At 38.7% G+C, this 19,417-nt stretch overlaps 1 protein-coding gene across 2 annotated transcripts in view; it reads right to left on the bottom strand.

The window, feature by feature from the left end:
- Positions 1 to 2,817: 2,817 nt before the first annotated feature.
- Positions 2,818 to 19,417, bottom strand: part of cntn3b (contactin 3b) — a 166,062-nt gene continuing 149,462 nt past the window's right edge. For both annotated transcript variants that reach the window (XM_062045773.1, XM_062045784.1), the window contains 5 exons: positions 17,806 to 17,915; positions 11,761 to 11,947; positions 8,510 to 8,622; positions 8,269 to 8,434; positions 2,818 to 4,042 (listed from right to left, as the gene is read on the bottom strand). In XM_062045773.1, the coding sequence (XP_061901757.1) occupies positions 3,951 to 4,042; positions 8,269 to 8,434; positions 8,510 to 8,622; positions 11,761 to 11,947; positions 17,806 to 17,915 (668 nt within the window). In that variant the 3' untranslated portion in view covers positions 2,818 to 3,950. The remainder of the gene's footprint in view (positions 4,043 to 8,268; positions 8,435 to 8,509; positions 8,623 to 11,760; positions 11,948 to 17,805; positions 17,916 to 19,417) is intronic.

Genomic DNA, 19,417 nt, shown 5'->3' with positions numbered 1-19,417 from the left:
AATCAACTATGTTTGCGCTCTGGTGAAGGCACTATCATTGATGTAGTCCTCTGTGCACTGGACCAGGTGATCATCTGCAGTGTACACTATTTGGTAATAGTCGTGTGATTCAGAGCACAGGCCGTATTCTTGTAAAAAGACGAACAATACACATGGGATCTGTTTGACATGGAAGTGTTGCACACATCTCTTCTCCATGAAAAACAATCTTTTCACGAGACTGATAAAACCGAGAGTGATGGCCATTTATTATTTACGGGCGTAAGATGGAGAGAAATCACCGTATTGGTCGAGAAGACCTGATGCTCACAAGCCGATCACTTGGATTACTAGGATTGCAAATTGGATTTGTCTGGCCAAACAGCTGATATGACAGAATTTACTGTGACACATTTGGTAAGAGAAACTTCATGTTTGAGATGGTTAACAAAGGCCACAAGGGACAATTGGATCATCTTTCCACAGAGCGGTTGACCTTAAGAACATACCATTTCACTATTTCTTAATTTGGTATGAAATTAATGTGTAAAATTGATTTTTAAGGCATTGGCATCGTTTCCAGATACAAAGAATAAGTAATGTCACTGTATTGGTCGAGAAGACCTGATGCTCACAAGCCAATGACATATTTACTTGGATTACTAGGATTGCAAATTGGATTTGTCTGGCCAAACAGCTGATACGACAGAATTTACTGTAACACATTTGGTAAGAGAAACTTCATGTTTGAGATGGTTAACAAAGGCCACAAGGGACGACTGGATCATCTTTCCACAGAGCGGTTGACCTTAAGAACATACCATTTCACTATTTCTTAATTTGGTATGAAATTAATGTGTAAAATTGATTTTTAAGGCATTGGCATCGCTTCCAGATACAAAGAATAAGTAATGTCACTGTATTGGTCGAGAAGACCTGATGCTCACAAGCCAATGACAGATTTACTTGGATTACTAGGATTGCAAATTGGATTTGTCTGGCCAAACAGCTGATATGACAGAATTTACTGTAACACATTTGCTAAGAGAAACTTCATGTTTGAGATGGTTAACAAAGGCCATAAGGGACGACTGGATCATCTTTCCACAGAGCAGTTGACCTTAAGAATATACCATTTCAATATTTCCTAATTTGGTAAGGAATGAATGTGTTAAAATTGATTTTTAAGGCATTGGCATCGTTTCCAGATACAAAGAATAAGTCATTTCACTGTATTGGTCGAGAAGACCTGATGCTCACAAGCCGATCACTTGGATTACTAGGATTGCAAATTGGATTTGTCTGGCCAAACAGCTGATATGACAGAATTTACTGTGACACATTTGGTAAGAGAAACTTCATGTTTGAGATGGTTAACAAAGGCCACAAGGGACAATTGGATCATCTTTCCACAGAGCGGTTGACCTTAAGAACATACCATTTCACTATTTCTTAATTTGGTATGAAATTAATGTGTAAAATTGATTTTTAAGGCATTGGCATCGTTTCCAGATACAAAGAATAAGTAATGTCACTGTATTGGTCGAGAAGACCTGATGCTCACAAGCCAATGACATATTTACTTGGATTACTAGGATTGCAAATTGGATTTGTCTGGCCAAACAGCTGATACGACAGAATTTACTGTAACACATTTGCTAAGAGAAACTTCATGTTTGAGATGGTTAACAAAGGCCACAAGGGACGACTGGATCATCTTTCCACAGAGCGGTTGACCTTAAGAACATACCATTTCACTATTTCTTAATTTGGTATGAAATTAATGTGTAAAATTGATTTTTAAGGCATTGGCATCGCTTCCAGATACAAAGAATAAGTAATGTCACTGTATTGGTCGAGAAGACCTGATGCTCACAAGCCAATGACAGATTTACTTGGATTACTAGGATTGCAAATTGGATTTGTCTGGCCAAACAGCTGATATGACAGAATTTACTGTAACACATTTGCTAAGAGAAACTTCATGTTTGAGATGGTTAACAAAGGCCATAAGGGACGACTGGATCATCTTTCCACAGAGCAGTTGACCTTAAGAATATACCATTTCAATATTTCCTAATTTGGTAAGGAATGAATGTGTTAAAATTGATTTTTAAGGCATTGGCATCGTTTCCAGATACAAAGAATAAGTCATTTCACTGTATTGGTCGAGAAGACCTGATGCTCACAAGCCAATGACAGATTTACTTGGATTACTAGGATTGCAAATTGGATTTGTCTGGCCAAACAGCTGATACGCCAGAATTTACTGTAACACATTTGGTAAGAGAAACTTCATGTTTGCGATGGTTAACAAAGGCCACAAGGGACGACTGGATCATCTTTCCACAGAGCGGTTGACCTTAAGAACATACCATTTCACTATTTCTTAATTTGGTATGAAATTAATGTGTAAAATTGATTTTTAAGGCATTGGCATCGTTTCCAGATACAAAGAATAACTAATGTCACTCTATTGGTCGAGAAGACCTGATGCTCACAAGCCAATGACAGATTTACTTGGATTACTAGGATTGCAAATTGGATTTGTCTGGCCAAACAGCTGATATGACAGAATTTACTGTAACACATTTGCTAAGAGAAACTTCATGTTTGAGATGGTTAACAAAGGCCATAAGGGACGACTGGATCATCTTTCCACAGAGCAGTTGACCTTAAGAATATACCATTTCAATATTTCCTAATTTGGTAAGGAATGAATGTGTTAAAATTGATTTTTAAGGCATTGGCATCGTTTCCAGATACAACAAATAAGTCATTTCACTGTATTGGTCGAGAAGACCTGATGCTCACAAGTCAATGACATATTTACTTGGATTACTAGGATTGCAAATTGGATTTGTCTGGCCAAACAGCTGATATGACAGAATTTACTGTAACACATTTGGTAAGAGAAACTACATGTTTGAGATGGTTAACAAAGGCCACAAGGGACGATTGGATCTTCTTTCCACAGAGCGGTTGACCTTAAGAACATACCATTTCACTATTTCTTAATTTGGTATGAAATTAATGTGTAAAATTGATTTTTAAGGCATTGGCATCGTTTCCAGATACAAAGAATAAGTAATGTCACTGTATTGGTCGAGAAGACCTGATGCTCACAAGCCAATGACATATTTACTTGGATTACTAGGATTGCAAATTGGATTTGTCTGGCCAAACAGCTGATATGACAGAATTTACTGTAACACATTTGCTAAGAGAAACTTCATGTTTGAGATGGTTAACAAAGGCCATAAGGGACGACTGGATCATCTTTCCACAGAGCAGTTGACCTTAAGAATATACCATTTCAATATTTCCTAATTTGGTAAGGAATGAATGTGTTAAAATTGATTTTTAAGGCATTGGCATCGTTTCCAGATACAAAGAATAAGTCATTTCACTGTATTGGTCGAGAAGACCTGATGCTCACAAGCCAATGACAGATTTACTTGGATTACTAGGATTGCAAATTGGATTTGTCTGGCCAAACAGCTGATACGCCAGAATTTACTGTAACACATTTGGTAAGAGAAACTTCATGTTTGCGATGGTTAACAAAGGCCACAAGGGACGACTGGATCATCTTTCCACAGAGCGGTTGAACTTAAGAATATACCATTTCAATATTTCTTAATTTGGTATGGAATGAATGTGTAAAATTGACTTTTAAGGCATTGGCATCGCTTCCAGATACAAAGAATACGTCCTTTCGACGGCATAACCTCGAAAATGCAAAAAGCATGGTGGCACTTGTAACTATATTGTACGGTATCATGCACTCAAATCATTACATCCTTGTCATGAAGTCTTTACTGACAACGACCCCTTGAACATTTTGGCCTTTGGAGAACCCCAAGTCCTACCGCTGTACCCTGGGCCCTCCAATGGAGGGGTAACATTAGGACAGGCTCACTCAAGGGACTGCTGGGAAGGAAGGAAGTGTTGAAGGTTCCGACTAGACATCACCAGATGAAACAGGCCACGGCACTGATGAGGACTGCAGCCAGGTTTAATGGGTTGAGACAGTATGCTCCTGAGCCCCGCGCTCCCATGCCTGCAATGAAAACCATCAGATCAGCTTTTGATGAACCAGAAATAGCTCTTCTCAAAGACGTCCCTGCCATCATTAATCTGAAGAGGCTGAACAGGAGAAGTATCTCACACTTCTCATTTTGTAGAGTGCATCAGTACAGCACATAAATTAATCCAAATCCACAATAACATTGAAGAAAATGGCTGGAAAAGGACATGTAATATAAATAAAGGCTTTGTTTTGGTGCATTTTTGGGAGCACTGGTTATCAATTACATTGTCATGCAACCGAGGGATCAGAAAATGTTCACACCGTCACTGAATTGACATATTGTTGCGGACCTAATGTTTGTTTATGTATCTATTATCTATTTTATCCCCCAGGGGAACTGCCCCACAAGTTTTTTTTTTTTTCAGTTTTGGGGCTTAATTTTGGTGACAAAATGAACAAGTTTTGTATATCAGGAATAGTTGATGTGACATTTACTACTAGACGGCACAAGAAAACATAGTTTGTGACCTATTGATTTGAATTAATCTCTGCCGTGTCCAAAGCCACCTCCGCAGGGGGCATAACCTTTTGTATTGGATTGTAGAGTTTCATTCATTAATGATGAACTTGGGAGAGCAAATCCTAAAACCCACTATCTAACATTAAGCCTGGGGAAATTGAACCATCAGTCACAATGACAAAAATGAAGCCAAGCTACACACACATGTTCTAAACACAAAAAAGCACCTAAACGTTAATATTGCGTTATTATATTTGTGTGGGGCAAATGTTACACTTGAGACTGGTGGGATAATACAAACCCTGTTTCCATATGAGTTGGGAAATTGTGTTAGATGTAAATATAAACGGAATACAATGATTTGCAAATCTTTTTCAACCCATATTCAATTGAATGCACTACAAAGACAAGATATTTGATGTTCAAACTCATAAACTTTGTTTTTTTTTTTGCTAATAATTATTAACTTAGAATTTCATGGCTGCAACACGTGCCAAAGTAGTTGGGAAAGGGCATGTTCACCACTGTGTTACATGGCCTTTCCTTTTAACAACATTCAGTAAACGTCTGGGAAGTGAGGAGACACAAAATTATTTCCTATTCTTGCTTGATGTACAGCTTAAGTTGTTCAACAGTCCGGGGTCTCCGTTGTGGTTTTTAAGGCTTCATATTGCACCACACATTTTCAATGGGAGACAGGTCTGGACTACAGGCAGGCCAGTCTAGTACCCGCACTCTTTTACTATGAAGCCACGCTGTTGTAACACGTGGCTTGGCATTGTCTTGCTGAAATAAGCAGGGGCGTCCATGATAACGTTGCTTGGATGGCAACATATGTTGGTCCAAAACCTGTATGCACCTTTCAGCATTAATGGTGTCTTCACAGATGTGTGAGTTACCCATGCCTTGGGCACTAATACACCCCCATACCATCACAGATGCTGGCTTTTGAACTTTGCGCCTAGAACAATCCGGATGGTTCTTTTCCTCTTTGTTCCGGAGGACACAACAGTTTCCAAAAACAATTTGAAATGTGGACTCGTCAGACCACAGAACACTTTTCCACTTTGCATCAGTCCATCTTAGATGAGCTCGGGCCCAGCAAAGCCAGCGGCGTTTCTGGGTGTTGTTGATAAATGGCTTTCGCTTTGCATAGTAGAGTTTTAACTTGCACTTACAGATGTAGCGACAAACTGTAGTTACTGACAGTGGTTTTCTGAAGTGTTCCTGAGCCCATGTGGTGATATCCTTTACACACCAATGTCGCTTTTTGATGCAGTACCACCTGAGGGATCGAAGGTCCATAATATCATCGCTTACGTGCAGGGATTTGCAGTGAAAAATAACAAAGTTTTCCAGTTCGAACATTAAATATCTTGTCTTTGCAGTCTATTCAATTGAATATAAGTTGAAAAGGATTTACAAATCATTGTATTCTGTTTTCAATTACGATTTACACAATGTGCCAACTTCCCTGGTTTTGGGTTTTGGAGTTAGAGTTGACAAAAAAATCCATGGCTGATGACCACGATGGACAAATATTTGCTTTGCTTACGGACAAATAATTTTTCGACAGTTCTGACAATAAACCAAATATGATGTTTTGATAACCCTTAAAGTAGCAGTATACTGACACACCAATTTCCACGCAGAACCTGCAATATTAGATACAGTAGGTATTACTACAGTTTGTAGTCTAGCAATCAATGCATCTCTGGGGGTGCTTCTATTGTTGGTGTAAAGTCATATTTCTGTGAGGTTGGGGTTATATTAGCGCAGTTTGCATGTGGAATTAAGACTATGAGCACCATTTCAATGGACTTTACATGGTTGAAGGGGAAACATTACAAAAACTTTCTGAGAGTTTTGGAACTCTTCACCTTGGCCAGCGTTTGCAAAAGTGTGCATTTGCGTGTGGACAAGAGGCCTAAACGCAGAGATAAAATTAAGCATGTTTGTGTGGACATAGCTTTAGTTGTAGTTTTCTGTACCAATTTGTAAAATTGCTAATACTAATCAGTGGCATGTGTATGGCGCAGTCATGTAAACTAGCATTGAGCTAGTGCATTTTGGAAAAGTGAAACCTTAATGTGCGTTCTAGCATTTTCTATCTGTAATATGTACTTTGTTGGCATGGGAAATTGCAACATTACCTAAAAGCAGTCTGGCTGAGTCTGCTGTAAGTGCTTGTTTTGAGTCTGCAACCAGATGTGACGTCACATGCAACAAAAGTATCGACATCTGGTACCATTTGATTTTACGTGAATCGACCGACGAAATTGGTCCGCCAACATTCAAAGATTCAAAGATGTTTTGTTTTTCATCGTATTCCTACAATTAAATTTTGGTGGCACTTAAAAGAACAAGACAAAATTAAAGCTGCAAGCAGCGATGGACGGGACCGACTTTGACGGCACATAAAATCCAAACCGGAGCAGTAATTAAAACTCTTTCATCAACTTTTAATCAGAAGGGTTCAATCTCTCTTCTGTGCTAGTTTGAAGCTGACAAGACAAACGCGCTCAGAGGAGATAATGTTTGAAAAAAGATGACTGTTTTTACAAAACTTTTGTTTTGAAGGGGGAATTGCAAACTTCCTGTTGATTTTTGCTGAAGGATGTCAGTTTATAAAATCTAGGTCTAAGTGAAACCTACATAGAGGTTTTTGTTTCATGTCTCTACGACATTCCTACTGGAAGTTACAGGCAGTTTTGTCTGTGTTTTCTTCCTAGGAGCAGTTTTGTCTGTGTTTTCTTCCTAGGGGGTGCAAGAGCGCAATTTTGAGTTTTGGGGTTTGGTTTTTTTATTAGATCGCAATTTTTGCCAGTCCTGATGTGTGTGTCCAGTTTGGTGAGTTTTGAAGCATGTTAAGGGGGTCAAATTAAAGCTCAAAGAGGCAACGGTGACCGTTTTTACTAAACTTTTGTTTTGAAGGGGAAATTGCAAACTTCCTGTTGATTTTTGCTGAAGGATGTCAGTGTATGACATCTAGGTCTAAGTGAGACCTACATACAGGTTTTTGTTTCATGTCTCTACGACATTCCTACTGGAAGTTACAGGCAGTTTTGTCTGTGTTTTCTGCCTAGGGGGCGCTAGAGCGCAATTTTTGGTTTTGGGGCTAGGTTTTTTGATTAGATCGCAATTTTTGCCAATCCTGATGTGTGTGTCAAATATGGTGAGTTTCGAATCATGTTAAGGGGGTCAAATTACAGCTCAAAGAGGCGGCGGTATAATAATAAAGAAAGAATACATTTTCGCCAATCCTGATGTGTGTGTCAAATATGGTGAGTTTTGAAGCATGTTAAGGGGGTCAAATTACATCTCAAAGAGGCGGCGGTATAATAATAAAGAAAGAATAAAACCTTACAATTACAATAGGGTCCTCTGTCCCAAAGGGACATTCGGTCCCTAACAAGCGAGACGGACCAACAGCTTAAAAACAGTACAATACAATATAAACCGTACACAATAACAGATTAAAGATTAAAAATAGACTAAGCAAAAAGTAAAGTGTTGTAGTCAGTAGTAAAGTGTCGTAGTGAGTAGCCAACAAGGCATCTAATGGCAGTGATGGATGACAAGGAGCCCACGTTCCTAAAAAGGTTGATTTTTGTCCATTATACATCCTTGAAGAAGTGTGTAATGAAGCCGTCTGAATAGTTCCGTCTCACATGTCAGGATGGTACAAGGAGGTAAAACGTGAGGATGATACCAAACGAGAAAACCACAAACTCACTTAATTTGTGGATGTGAATGGGTTCACTACCCACACCTTCACCGCCCTCACTGGTGGTCTTGATCTGAATGAGATAGTTTTCGTTGGAGGACAGGCTGAGCTCCACAGAGGTTTTATTGGTGACCAAGGTGTTGATATCATTGTAACGATGTCTTTTCAGCAACACCTGGAGCAAGAGAGACCGACAGATCAAAGAAAAACCGACGCAAAAGAAAACCTTTGCGGTTGGAAGGCGACCTACCAAATAGCCAGTGACTTTTGACTCTGTCTCCATGGCTACAACAGGATCCCAATGCATTGAAAGTGTCGATCCAATCATGGACCATTGTATGTTGAGAGGTGCTCGATTAGGTGCTGAAAAAAAAATTCAAGAATTTGCATCATAACATTAATTGATATCAAAGTTATCTTTATCCAAAGGAAGACGTATTCCGAACAATGTCCAGTTCCATAGTTTATCGATCAATCGCAATTTATTTATACAGCCCTTAATTACAAGTGTTTCAAAGGGCTTGTATGTAACACACATTTTGAAAAATACTAAATCCAAAGCCATAGGACAAGTCTTCGGAAACACAGGAAGCAGTTTCTCTCCTTGTATTTCAGGATGCTTCCTGAGCAGTTTGCAAGTACACCTTTAACGTCCGATAAATTGTGCAAATATATCAAACGTGTCTTCTGAAATTGTAAAAAATTATGTATTTTCAAATAATAACATATCTTTTAAAACAACAGTAAAAATGTAAGAAACAAAACAAATCTGATTGAAATGAGAACAAGCAAATATGTTAAACGAAAAATGTATGATAATATTAGTCACATATAACACAAAGTTTTGTCTTTAAATAGATATAATACCTGTTTTTAGCATTTCAGAACACAAGCCTGTTTCTCAGGTTTCCCTGCTCTTCAGGGGAAACCTCAAGCTCCCCTGAAGAGCAGGGAAACCTGCGAAACAGGCTTGTAGGGATGAAATGGCCTCCATGTGTTTTCCTATATATATATATATATATATATATATATATATATATATATATATATATATATATATATATATATATATATATATATATATATATATATATATATATATATATTCGTTAGGTCAGGTCCTATATATATAGAATAGAATGGACTTTATTGTCATTATATTTGCATATAACGAGATTAAGGACTCCAACTTAAGGTGCGGTAGTGGGAACAAATATGGGATAAAAATAAATTACACAAGAAGTAATAAAGATAAAACTAAGAATTGAAATAAATAGACTACTATCCAATACAAATAATAAGCAGTCCTGTACAATATACAAAACAATATACAAAATACTGTACAATATACAGAAGAAGACATGATATCAATCAGTGTCGGATGTATTGCACTCGAAGGGTAATATTGCACAGTAGGGTATTAGGGTAGGATATTGTATAGGGGTGAATTATTTATTATAAGTTAGAGTTCAAGATGGTGACAGCTCTGGGAAAGAAGCTGTCTCTGAGCCTGTTTGTTCTGGCTCTGATGCAACAAACATATTATATATATATATTTTATATATATTTGTTAGGTCTGGAAAAAACATGGAGGCTATGTCATCCCTACAAGCCTGTTTCGCAGGTTTCCCTGCTCTTCAGGGGAGTTTGAGGTTTCCCCTGAAGAGCAGGGCAACCTGACAAACAGGCTTTTGATGGAAAAAGTTTATTCACCCCTAATCTAAAATATTAGAAGCTCTCAAAATAAAAATAGAATATACCTAAAATATAAACAAAGTTCAGTTAGTTGATTAAAAAAATTTTATAATACCAACTTATGAATTAAAGGCCTACTGAACAACGACGATAAAGTTCGCAACTTTTGGTCGCTGATGAAAAAAAGCCTTGTCTATACCGGAAGTAGCGTGACGTCGCAGGAGGAAAGGCTGCTCACATTTTCCCATTGATTACACCAGCAGCGAGAGAGATTCAGACCGAGAAAGCGACGATTACCCCATTAATTTGAGCGAGGATGAAAGATTTGTGGATGAGGAACGTGAAAGTGAAGGACTAGAGTGCAGTGCAGGACGTATCTTTTTTCGCTCTGACCGTAACTTAGGTACAGGGGCTCATTGGATTCCACACTTTCTCCTTTTTCTATTGTGGATCACGGATTTGTATTTTAAACCACCTCCGATACTATATCCTCTTGAAAATGAGAGTCGAGAACGCGAAATGGACATTCACAGTCTCCACGACAATACATCGGCGAAACACTTTAGCTATGGAGCTAACGTGATAGCATCGGGCTCAAATGCAGATAGAAACAAAATAAATAAACCCCTGACTGGAAGGATAGACAGAAAATCAACAATACTATCAAACCATGGACATGTAACTACACGGTTAGTGCTTTCCAGCCTGTCGAAGCTTAACAATGCTGTTGCTCACGACGCCATTGAAGCTAACTTAGCTATGGGACCTCACAGAGCTATGCTAAAAACATTAGCTCTCCACGCCAGCCAGCCAGCCCTCATCTGCTCATCAACACCCGTGCTCACCTGCGTTCCAGCGATCGACGGAGCGACAAATGATTTCACCCGATCACCGAAGAGGTCGGCGGCCCGGAGACGGAGGACGTCAAGGTGAGGTCGGCGGCTAGCGCGTCTGCTATCCATCTCAAAGTCCTCTTGGTTGTGTTGCTGTAGACCGCCGCTAATACACCGATCCCACCTACAGCTTTCTTCTTTGCAGTCTCCTTTGTTCATTAAACAAATTGCAAAAGATTCACCAACACAGATGTCCAGAATACTGTGGAATTTTGGGATGAAAACAGAGCTTTTTTGTATTGGATCCAAAGGGGTCCGAATACTTCCGTTCTTTCCGTGACGTCACGTGCATACGTCATCATATATAGACGTTTTCAAACGGAAGTGTGGCGGGAAATTTAAAATTGCACTTTATAAGTTAACCCGGCCGTATTGGCATGTGTTGCAATGTTTAAGATCATTCATTCATCATTGATATATAAACTATCAGACTGCGTGGTCGGTAGTAGTGGGTTTCAGTAGGCCTTTAACTGGAAAAGTTACAACAACAACAATAATAAACACTGTTAAAGTGTAACTGAACATTAATATTTTCGTAAAGGCAGAATGTTTGACTAACTAGGTTATGCAGTTAAACAACCATATTAATATTATTTTTTATTCAATTATTACATGGGAAAAAATAATATTAACAATGTAAGAAAAAAGAGATAAAAAATTGTCATGTAATGAGAACATTTTGAGATGCTATAATAACTAATAATACTACACTTCCTCACCTGACACAATATCTGCTTTTAGCAGTTTTTAATTAAAAAAATATCAACACGGCCCCCGCATGCTTTGACTTTTTCAGTATGCGGCCCTTAATAGAAAAGCAGGAAAATTGTTCCTATCATGTTCAAGGCACAAGTGCGAGGAGGGCCCATGATTAATCACATCTGAAGAATTAATTCAGGTGGAGTTTACTCACGTGGTTTCTTCGTTGTGATGTTGATGGGCACCGACTGCGGCCCGGGGCCAGCCGTATTGCAGGCGGACACGGCGAGATAGTAGACTGTGTTTGCGTTCATGCCCGTGATGTTGACAACGGTGTCGTTTCCCGATATGCGCACTTTGCCCACAGTGTCAGGTTTGGTGTCGTCTTCCCAGTACATGACCTGTTGGAGTCGGGGAGCCGGATTTAGATTTATCTGTGCATTAGTGAAATTAATATTCAGCCGTGAAACCCTCAGTGGCGTACAATTCACAAGTAGGAGGAAGGTCATCACAAATGAGATCTGATACGTCTCAGTCGGTGATGCAAAGCCATATACGGGGGCATCTTGGGTCACATGATAAGTAATACAAAAACATATACACTTTAAGAAAACAACTGTTATATAATTCACCAATTAAAGGGGATTTTTTTAAATTTATTTTTTGCCTATCATTCACAATCTTTATGCAAGACAAGAACTAATATGATTTTCTTTTTTATGCTTTCTAACTAGAGATGTCCGATAATGGCTTTTTTGCCGCTTTCCGATATTCCGATATTGTCCAACTCTTAATTACAGATTCCGATATCAACCGATACCGATATATACAGTCGTGGAATTAACACATTATTATGCCTAATTTTGTTGTGATGCACCGCTGGATGCATTAAACAATGTAACACGGTTTTCCAAAATAAATCAACTCAAGTTATGAAATAAAAATGCCAACATGGCACTGCCATATTTATTATTGAAGTCACAAAGTGCATTATTTTTTTTAACATGCCTCAAAACAGCATTCTTGTTTGGTGTGGGTTCACAGTGTGGCGCATATTTGTAACAGTGTTCAAGTTGTTTATACGGTCACCCTCAGTGTGACCTGTATGGCTGTTGACCAAGTATGAATTGCATTCACTTGTGTGTGTTAAAAACGGTAGATATTATGTGATTGGGCCGGCACGCAAAGGCAGTGCCTTTAAGGTTTATTGCCGCTCTGTACGTCTCCCTACGTCCGTGTACCACTCCGTACAACGGTGTTTTAAAAAGTCATACATTTTACTTTTTGAAACCGATACCGATAATTTCTGATAAACATTTTAAAGCATTTTTCCGATATTATCGGACATCTCTCTAATTCTAACTAATAAATAAATGCGATCAAATGTCCGCTTATAATGAGTCGCTCTATTCTGCCTATAAAGAGCTAAAAAAAAAATCTAAACACTTACATCAAGGTTTTATATACACGCTGTAAGAATTAATCTAATGTAGTAATAGGTACATTCATAATATTTTATATAATATTTATTTTAAGCATACGGAGGTGCATTAATTTTCAAAAACGTATCACAGCGTTCACTTTTTCCTTCAACATCACTGATTATTACTCACTGCAGACTTCATGAGAGTTAACAAACATAATAAAACATCACTTACTGTAGAAAGTCTGCTGTCATTAGGACGCCGACTGTAAGGATGGTCATATATTCTTGTTTAGATAATCCATGTGAATAAAAAACGGGGGTGGAACCAAGCGTCTTTTAGTGTCTTTCTCGCCATTTCCGGGGTCGAAATTGGATGCTAAAGTGTACCAATTTTTCGGATTATGTCCTCATCGTTCTACTATCAAGGTGAGAGGCATTATATATGATCTAGAATAAACTTCCACAAGCTCCGAGGCGAGAAAGCAGCTAACCAGCCGAGGATATCAATATAGTCACACAAGCCAGTTAGCTCTCTGGTCATGGCACTGCTATAAATAGTTTGTCTGTGTTAGCACTCATAATAACAATATCACTAATAATTGGTTAATATTCAAGTCGCAAAATGTAAATGGAATGTTGTTGGTGATTTTTTGATTTATTTTTCAGAGGGTTTTATGGGCGGAATATGGCTCCTTCGTAAGATAATAAATTGTATTTACATTTATTTACGAGTTGGAATGCATTTAAAAAATACATCTGTTGTCATGTCTTTCATGATGATTGCGAAATATAGGCAACATGTAAAAAAAAGTGCAGTTCCCCTTTAAAGACATGCGTGTTTATGTAAATGGTAAATGGTAAATGGGTTGTACTTGTATAGCGCTTTTCTACTTTTCTAAGGAACTCAAAGCGCTTTGACACTATTTCCACATTCACCCATTCACACACACACACATTCACACATTCACACACTGTTGGGGGGAGCTGCCATGCACGGTGCTAACCAGGACCCATCATAAGATACTAAGCAAAATGTTGCTTGTTTTGAGTCAATATGTACAATGAGCGACTTTTGTAATATTGACACTCATAATTCCGGGGGTTCATGAATGCAACCTTGCTCGTCATTGGTGCATAATGAGGAAGTGCTGTGTTGCTGTGGGTACTGGCTGCCGTAACGATGTGGTGCTAGCATTGTTTGTAACGTCTTGTAAGTGACGTAGCATCCCGACAGAAGCACACACACCGAAAGAAGTGAAGTGTGTGAATTACACTACCGTTCAAAAGTTTGGGGTCACCCAAACAATTTTGTGGAATAGTCTTCATTTCTAAGAACAAGAATAGACTGTCGAGTTTCAGATGGAAGTTCTCTTTTTCTGGCCATTTTGAGCGTTTAATTGACCCCACAAATGTGATGCTCCAGAAACTCAATCTGCTCAAAGGAAGGTCAGTTTTGTAGCTTCTGTAACGAGCTAAACTGTTTTCAGATGTGTGAACATGATTGCCCAAGGGTTTTCTAATCATCAATTAGCCTTCTGAGCCAATGAGCAAACACATTGTACCATTAGAACACTGGAGTGATAGTTGCTGGAAATGGGCCTCTATACACCTATGTAGATATTGCACCAAAAACCAGACATTTGCAGCTAGAATAGTCATTTACAACATTAGCAATGTATAGAGTGTATTTCTTTAAAGTTAAAACTAGTTTAAAGTTATCTTCATTGAAAAGTAAAGTGCTTTTCCTTAAAAAATAAGGACATTTCAATGTGACCCCAAACTTTTGAACGGTAGTGTATATGTATATAGCGCTTTTCTCTCGTGACTCAAAGCGCTTTTACATAGTGAAACCCAATATCTAAGTTATATTTAAATCAGTGTGGGTGGGACTGGGAGCAGGTGGGTAAAGTGTCTTGCCCAAGGACACAACGGCAGTGACTAGGATGGCGGGAGCGGGGATCGAACCTGGAACCCTCAAGTTGCTGGCACGGCCACTCTACCAACCGAGCTAAACCACCGAAAGAGCAGCCCTTCTAACAGCATTAGCGCCATAGCGCTATAGACTAGCCTGTAGCCACAACAACAACAACAACAACAACACAGCGTTTCCTCATTAGCACCAATGACTGTTACCCCGAGCAAGGTTGAATTCAGGAACACTTGGAATTATGAGCATCAAACATTACAACTCAAGTAAGTTGATTTTTTAATTTTTTTTAAACGGTTTTATGGGCAGAATATGGCTCCGTTATTACTTTTATTCACATGTATTTACAAGTAAGAATGCATTTAAAAAAATCTATCCTTCATGTCACGTCATGTCGTTCATAATGATTTTGAAATATAGGCAAAATTCCCCTAAAAAAGTGCAGTTCCCCTTTGAAATACAGATGTGTGTTTATGTAACATACAAAGCAAAATGTTGCTTGTTTTGAGTCAACAGTACTCATGTTTTTGCATTTTAAAGTGACATAACGATGAGTCAACAAAACGCACACCTGAGATCTGGAGTCCTCCTTAGGGATCCACTTCGGCTAATTTTTTTTACAAATCTATTAAGGCTGTTTAACCCTTGTGTAATGTTTATATTGTTGTTACTCAGCCAGCGTTTGTGGCTTTTAATCCCTTACAATCAAACACTTTTATGTTAAAATACTGAACAGATGTTTATTGGGATAAGGTAAACAGCTGTTCAGTATTTTAACATAAAAGTCTTTGATTGTGAGGCATTAAAAGCCACAAAATGCAATGGGTCCATCAGACCCACAAACGCTGGCTGAGTAACAAGAATATGAACGTTGCACGGAAAATTCCTCTGCCAGTTTCTGCATCCCACAGGGATTCTTCTTTTGTGTTTCTGCACCTGTGGTTCCCACACAAGGTTGCAACATTGTTTGTCAACGCTGTCTGCTCTCATTTTCTCGCACATTTGACCCTCTTGATGTTCTGTGTACCTACACTCTGTCCTCCTCCTGTCTAGGCCTGCTGTGTGTGTGTGTGTGTGTGTGTGTGTGTGTGTGTGTGTGGTACACAGAACATCAATTTCCACACTTCTATTAGCCCCGGGTCCAGTGGACCCGTACATATTATATGTAATAGAAATGTGTAGGGGGGGTGTAGGGTGTGTGGTCATTAAATATGTATTCTGATATATGTTCTTCACAGAAAATGAGCCAAAGTCAGTGAGTCTCAGTTTGAAAAATTAATTAATTGTATCATTTTTATTTTAATAAAAAATGAAAACGGGTCCCACAGACCCGAACACCACACAAGGGTTAATCATTGCTCCGGTGCAATTTGATGTAATGTGATCTTTTGTGCAGTAACAAGTGATGTATTCCATTGCATTAGTAATCTGAAGACATTCTAAATAAAGGATGGATAGCCAACATGTGCAGTTCACATCTACAGACCCACACAGTTGGCGGTCTGTGGAGGATTAAAGCATTGGAATGCATTTCAGGGCCGCGTCAGCTCAACAAGGACAATATGACCAGTGCTATGGAAACAGGGACTATTTGTGCCGAGGGCCAAAGGTGACAGATAATGACAGAACAACAGAAGAAGAATCTCTCTTTGCATCCTTGAAAGGCTGGGGGATTTTATTTCCTCACACTATTGCGGAGACATTTTAACACGAGTTATATCAGAACAAAACGGACAATGGTAATTCATGTACGAGAGATGGGTATTGTTTACAATTACTAGTTCCAAATCAGTACATGAAATACTTTGGTGGTGCTTAAAAATGGAAATCATGCACATTTTTGCTAAAAAAAAAGAAACAACATTATTTTTAAGGACTTCTGGAACAGACTAGTCATTTGAAGACTTCAGTTATATAAAATAAATGATAACTGAGTAATACATTCAAAAATAAATAAAATCCACAACACATTGTCAGAATTATTGCAGCAACACAGAACATGTACAATGAGCGGATTTTGTAATGCCAATGCCCATAATTCCGGGGGTTCGTGAATGCAACCTCGTTAGTTGTAATTGTTATTGGTGCATAATGAGGAAGCGCTGTGTTGCGGCCTAACGATGTGGTGCTAGCGGTGTTAGTAACGTCTTGTAAGTATCGTAGCATCCCGACAGAAGCACACACCGAAAGAGCAGCCCTCCCAACAACATTAGTGAATTAGTGAAGTGAATTATATTTATATAGCACTTTTCTCCAGTTACTCAAAGCCCATTATCTAAGTTACATTGGCACTGGGAGCAGGTGGGTAAAGTGTCTTGCCCAAGGACATAACAGCAGTGACAAGGATGGCGGAAGCGGGGATCGAACCTGGAACCCTCAAGTTGCTGGCTCGGCCGCTCTACCAACCAAACCACGCCGTCCCGGTGTAGCACTAGGCTAACCTGTAGCCACAACAACAACAACAACGCGGCATTTCCCCATTATGCACCAATGACTGTTACTGTTAGGTTGAATTCAGGAACACTTGGAATTATGAGCATCAAACATTACAACTCGAGTAAGTTCATTTTGCATGTTCTCTGTGTTCAGTATTTCTGCAATATATATGACAATTTGTTGTGGATGGTATTTTTAATTATTGACTGCATGATTTGGTTATGATTTAATTTATGTATTTGAAATATTTATATTACTAGTCTGTTAAACTTTAATGTCTAAATATTTGTTTACCATTTCAGTACGGATATCAGTTATAACTAAAATAATACCTATCTCTTGTTATGATGAACACAAACAATGTGTGGTTTGGGCGGTGAACAACCCAAAGTGAACACCTTAATATTCACATTATCTTAAAAAGAAAGAAAATGTAAAAAAAAATGACATTGCAACAAGTTCCAACATACCTCATATCCAAGCACTCTTTCGGGGATGGCTGGAAGACTTTCCCAGATCACTTCAATTTGTGTTGCAGACACACTCCGAGCTCTAACCGTCTTAGGAGTCACACTGGGGACTGCAGAAATAGAGCACATGGTAAGAATCCGTGAGGCTCAGCATCCCGCAGACTAATAGCAATAAGTAGAGAGCACAGAACCGACCTGTACTTTCACAGGAAAGCTATTTCCCCTGCTCTTTTAATGGGATCTGTGACTGACATAGGGGAATAGTGTTGCCCAGCAAATTCAATTAACAGTATACCTCCCTGACAGCACACTGTGGTGTGGCGTCTGCTAGGATTTCCCGTAATCTACCAGCATGGTAACTAATATGAGGTGGGCATTCCCAGCTTGGGAGTGTTAGAAAACAGCATCGGTGTAAGCATCGACAGAACATTAGTATTCAAGGTCAAGTCGTAAGCAAATATCATTAGTACATGTTTTATTTTCCTATATTCAAACAGTGTTACTGTTCAAACTGTGTGTAGTGTTATAGTGGCCAAAAATATTAAATGTACTTGTTAAATAAAACCTCTGCCTTGTTTTAAATCAATACTTAGGCCTACTTAAGCTACTGTACTGTATTCTAATGGCAAGCAAGGGCAAAGCACGTTTATTTATAGAGCACAAATCGTACATGAGGCAATTCAAAGTGCGTTACAGAAAATTAAAAGAAGGCAAAAATAAAAATAATGATACAAATCAGTAAATACAATACAATTTAATTCTAATTTAAAAAACGATTAAATACTGTAGATATCATACTTTCAGTTGTCATATTCACAATTAAATAAAAGTCTCTTCAGCCTGGATTTCAACATTCCCAATGTTGAGGCCCGTCTCACATCTTCTGGAAGACTATTCCAGATTTTAGTAGCATACAACTGAAACGCCGTTTCACCATGTTTGGTTCTGATTCTGGGCACCAGCAGGAGACCACTACCTGAGGTTGTCAGAGTTCGAGATAGTTTATATGTCTCTAACATGTCAGAGATGTACAAGGCCACGAAATGACTCGTAGACAAGGAGAGCTGTTTTAAAGTCTATTCTCCGAGCAACAGGAAGCCAGTGCAGTGAGCTAAGAACTGGACTACTATAGTCATATTTCCTGGTTCTCGCTAGGACTTGAGCAGCAGCATTTTGGAATTATAAAATTAAAATAATTAAAAGAAGATTCCAAGATTTTTATTGTGTTTCAAGTACATGGGACAGACGGGGCCGTCAAAGAGGCCGGGGGGGTCTGGTACTGGTCTGGTCTGGGCTCTGTAAGCAACTGCAGCTTGTTTACAGAGCCCAGTGAGAAGGTTGTTACAGTAGTCAAACCTGCTGGAGACAAAGCCATGGATGAGTCTTTCTAAGACATCATTCCTCTGATTTTGGCAATGTTTTAGATGGTAAAAACTGCTGACTTAATTTAGCTGTTGAAGTTCAAGTCTGAGTCCATTATTACCACTGGATTTCTAACCTGATTTTTAGGTTTCAGGGAGAGGGTCTTAAGGTGACTAAGAATAGTTTCTCTTTGCTTCTCTGGGCCAAAGACAATGATTTAGGTGAAGAAAACTGATTGACACTGATAATG

Source organism: Entelurus aequoreus, linkage group LG01 (genome assembly GCF_033978785.1).
Source record: "Entelurus aequoreus isolate RoL-2023_Sb linkage group LG01, RoL_Eaeq_v1.1, whole genome shotgun sequence".
Lineage (NCBI taxonomy): Eukaryota > Metazoa > Chordata > Actinopteri > Syngnathiformes > Syngnathidae > Entelurus > Entelurus aequoreus.
This window is presented reverse-complemented; position numbering and strand designations above follow the sequence as displayed.